Source organism: Phytophthora sojae (assembly GCF_000149755.1).
Source record: "Phytophthora sojae unplaced genomic scaffold PHYSOscaffold_35, whole genome shotgun sequence".
NCBI lineage: Eukaryota > Oomycota > Peronosporomycetes > Peronosporales > Peronosporaceae > Phytophthora > Phytophthora sojae.
In genome coordinates, this window is record NW_009258149.1 from 12317 (window position 1) to 16769 (window position 4453).

General features: G+C 50.3%; 2 protein-coding genes across 2 annotated transcripts; one reads left to right on the plus strand and one right to left on the minus strand.

Annotated features, from left to right (window-relative positions):
- Positions 1–371, minus strand: PHYSODRAFT_292798 (hypothetical protein; the record flags this gene model as incomplete). Its single annotated transcript, XM_009541810.1, has 1 exon — positions 1–371. A coding segment is annotated over one exon (371 nt), but the record flags the coding sequence as incomplete, so codon positions are not given.
- Positions 372–1733: 1362 nt separating this feature from the next.
- PHYSODRAFT_536401 (hypothetical protein) lies at positions 1734–1949 on the plus strand (the record flags this gene model as incomplete). Its single annotated transcript, XM_009541811.1, has 1 exon — positions 1734–1949. A coding segment is annotated over one exon (216 nt), but the record flags the coding sequence as incomplete, so codon positions are not given.
- Positions 1950–4453: the final 2504 nt, after the last annotated feature.

Below are 4453 nucleotides of genomic sequence, written 5' to 3' on the forward strand. Positions count from 1 at the left end.
CGCAATTTCAGGTATGATTTGTACGCGCCAACGAGACTATCTGGCACACCCTTCTCAAGTACCGATTTCTTGGTATGTCCATAGTTTTTCCAACGCTGGAACACCTTATCCCGGTAATTCACATCCCTTCCCATCTTAAGCACCTTCAGTGCACCGAACAAATTCTCCCCGCTAACCCTCTCTTCATCGTCGTGCTTGGTAATTTTGCCTTCGTCACCCGTCGTCTGGTGGCTTCGAAGGAATCTCTTGTCCTCGCCAGAGAGAACACGCGAGGAGTGAACAACGTCCACGTTCAACACACTGGCCTGATCGGCATATGACACTGCTGTGCCACTTGCAAGGAGGACGGTCGCAAGAACCACAAGGTTCATGTTGAAGAGACGCATGGCTGGCAGGGTCTTGAGGCCGGAGGGAAATTGCGGAATGAGAAATGCGGCAGTTGTAGTACAACTTGTACGTTGCCCTCTCGAGTGTCTCATGAGATTACTGTGGCTTACAGTAATCTCTGGTCTCTTTTGTACGCACCAGAAGGTGCAAGTGGATTCGGAGCAGCAGCAGGAGCATGTCCGTATATGTATTACAGCCCCCACCCTTATGTTTTCCCCCTTCAAGTTTCTGGAGCTATCCTAAATATTACATGTAGGTTTGTGAGTGCGGACAGGATGCACTACGGAGAGAGGATAGATCATCGAGGCAACTGTGAAGTGACCAACACGTATTGACTTCGAGCATATTTGTTAAGAGTTCTACAGTTCAGTAGGTTGAGGGTGTCGGCAAAAACGTTCCAGGATTTTCCTCACTGGCAAATTACGGGAAGAAAAAAAAACTCTCAGCGTAATAAGCTGCGCTTAAAGAAGGTTAGCATTTTTTTTCCTTCGAGTGATTACTCTTTTGCGCGTAATCCCAACGATGCTATGTGCGGTGCTTGGAGGTGTGGAGGAGACCTCCTTCGCACCAGATGCTACTTAGCGGTGTTGTAGTCAATTTCAACAGCTGGTGGTCAGGAAGCGCTAAATCTACTCTCGTTGGTAAATTACGGGAAGAAAAAAAACTGGCGGCGTAATGTTCCGGATATTACTACTCTGGTGAGCGTCGGCAGTGGGGGCGAGCATCGCCATACTGGATAGGGCCGAAGCCACGGCGAGGGTCGACGCGAAAGAAGAGACCATTGGAAGACGAAGGTGTCGGAAGTTGGCGGTCGGACGGCAAAAGCGAGAGTGATACGGTAGAGTAGCGAGGACAGGAGAAAGCGCTTCGCTTGCTTGATGCAACAAAGCTGTGCAGCATCGACGGAATTTCTCGGTGGGGTCGACTAGCGTTCGCCTTGTTTTTCCATTGATTCGGAACTGGGATTGGCACGACACGCTTTTCGGAGTTAGAGTGCCGATGTGCACACTGTACACATGCGATAACCGGAAATTGAGTCCAAAAATGTAGTAGTAAGTGACTTTATTTGGTCTTGGCCATTAAAATCCTGGTGGTGGTCTTACTGTTTCTTCTTCTTCTACTGAACTTCGATCTCAAGTTGGGGTGGTGGCGGCGAACAAGCTAATAAGTTGGGCTGTGTCGGCAGCCGCATTGGTGAGATTCGGCTTTGAGAGACTTGAGGTAGAGTGCTCAGTTTAGTAATTTTGATAAATACATCTGGGCGTCTGGTGGATGAGATCGTGGGCTCGAGCGACGAAAGTGATGGCAGCAGAATGGAGATTGAAGACGCTGGCGTAGAGATGGAGATGGTCAGAGGCATTGGGGACGGTGGCATCATTGAGAAGGCTGAGGCTGTGGTCATCGCTTCCTCCGAGCACGAGTGGCAAGACGAGGACTTTGAAGATGGAACTTGTCTCTTGTCAGACTGCACCAACACGGCTCAAGCGAACGGCTTCTGCTACGCTCACGGCGGATATCAGGTGTGCTATGCTCTTGGTTGTAACCGGAGGGCTGCTGTACGAGCTTTTCATCGCAAACGCGCCGTATCCAGCGACACGAATGATCTGCACACTGCTGAATACGACGGTAATGGAAAGAGCGCGAAGAACCAAAAGGTGTGGGTCCAACTCGACTACTGCGATAAGCACTTGGATGAAGAGGAACTGGATGGAGATCACGCAGCCGAAGCATCGAGTCAAGCGCAGCCGCATGAGACCATCCGCGCTACCGATCGTCGTTATCGTCGCCACAGCGTGTGCAAGTGGCTTGGGTGTATGAAGTGGGTGATGAGAGATGGAGACCCGAGCGAGTACTGCGTCCTTCACCGAGCCCAAGACGGCAGCTCAGTGATCTCGAGAGGAAGTAGCGTGGCATCATTCACCCACTCCGAGGACGAGTCGAGTGTTGAGCAAGTGGAGGCCACGGAATTCAATGGCGAAAAGGACGTCCAGCGCGACTACAAAAGCCCCGTCCTCTGCAAAGAACCAGGATGCAGCAAGCAGGGATCTGTCTACGGAGACAAGAGGGGCTACTGCTTTTAACACGGCGGTGGCGTCACCTGCATCGTACCAGGATGCCCCAAGCAGCGTCAATTGAAGGGGCTATGCCGAGAGCAAGCTTTGCGTTTGTTCCTGCCGCCGACAGAAGCACCCCCACCACCACTCTTCCCCCTTGATACTTTTCTGTAGGTAGACCCGGAAAGAACGTATCTTCAGCGAAACAAACATTGCAGTGTAGTCTCAGGTGCTCGACCATAGCCTTCTTCATTGCAGCAGTGTAAAATGGTAGGGCCCGCGTCGTTTTCCACCTGCCTCGACCTCCAGACAGGCGAGGGTGACTTGGTGGCGCCCACGCCGTTGCAGAAATGATCGCGCGCTGAGCGGCCGAGAGTGCAAAAATTACTGGCTTGAAACTGGTGTATCCCTCAACAAGTCAAGCCCTGTCAATCTGAAGACACAATTGTGATTGGCTAATACTATCCTGTATCCCATACGTGGGTGTATCCCTCTACAAAACAAATTCGGTAACCAGCTCCTGGGGTTAACGTTGGACAAGCACTGCCGAATGGCCAGGTTGCTCTCTACCTTGAGCTCAGCTTCGCACGGGGACAAGGGACATTGGTCACAGTGGATGAGTCCAAAAATGTAATGGCTCGCTAACAACGAACTGTAATGTATAGTGTACATTATGCTTTGCGCGTGCCATGCAAATCTTGCTGCCGTCGTAGCTGTACAGTACGTAATGGTCTTGCGAGCGTTGCAATGGACGACTGCACATTCCCACTCAAAATACGCAGAGCGGTTACCCGCCAGGTGGTGGGCATTGACTTGGTTCGAGCGGATGTCTGCCCTTGGCCAGCAATGACACAGCAATGGGCCGCTGCAGTGTACATGTATGCAGCAGTGTTTTGTGTGAGAGCGACATCAATATACATGTACATTCTCCCAATCGTAGCCAATATGATGCACACTTGGGAGGTGATATCGACAGCGGGCCGCTACGCTAACTGCAGCGGGGCTACGTACAAATTCCTATATTAGCCGTACAAAAACCAAAAACGGGCTGCTGGTACAGAAGTATGCTCTTGGGATCGATTTGCATATTTTGACAAGCGTTGGTACTTTTTAGCATACATGTAGTTCGTATGGGCTTCCTGTTTGGAGCCCCAGACAAGAACTGCTTCGCGAGCGTACTGCACTGTCGATAGCTCCACCAGCTCTGAAGGCAAGTCGACCACAACAGTGCAATACTTGTACTCACTGTCATAAGCTGCATACTAAGACGTAAGCACGATTTTAGATCCGCTTAGGTTGTCATCGATTCCCTTTGGAAGATCATCGATCCGCTTCGGTAGTGTCATCGATCCGCTTGGGTAAATCATCGACCCGCTTGGGTATATCATCGATCAGTTTGGTTAGATCATCAATCTGCTTGGGTAGATCATGCATCCGCATTATCAATAGAGTGTCATGCATTTGGTTGGCCTCTCATGAGCCTGCAGTCGCCACTATTTTGTCTTTTTTTCTACATGTATCGCAAGGTATTTTACAGCTGACGATAATGATCATGAATATGGGTTTCGCATGTACTTCTACCTAGCTTTCACGCCTATACTGAGGTCTACCGATATCATTCTTGCGTGCATATATTAGTGTACCGAAACGCATGCCTAAGTGTGAATGACTGCCGGTGGAACTTACTGGTGAGACTTAGTAAAACAAGACACAACCGACCACTGCTCATAGCGAAGACTCAAGCCAGCTCCCCGCATACTTACACCCCAGATAGCTAGCTACAGGTAGGCTACCTACATGTATGGAAGCCGTTCATTGTACGTTAGTATTGTACCAACGTTTGTCAGTACTGCTGCGCCTGTCCTCGCTCCCCGCTGCAGTTAGCGGGAAGCCCGCTGTCGATATCACCTCCCTGCACACTTGTGGTCAATTCCTCGATGCAGTATGTTGTAGCTGAAAAGGTCGATTACTGCAAGGAAGATCGCAGAAAGGTCTGCATCATCATGCACTGT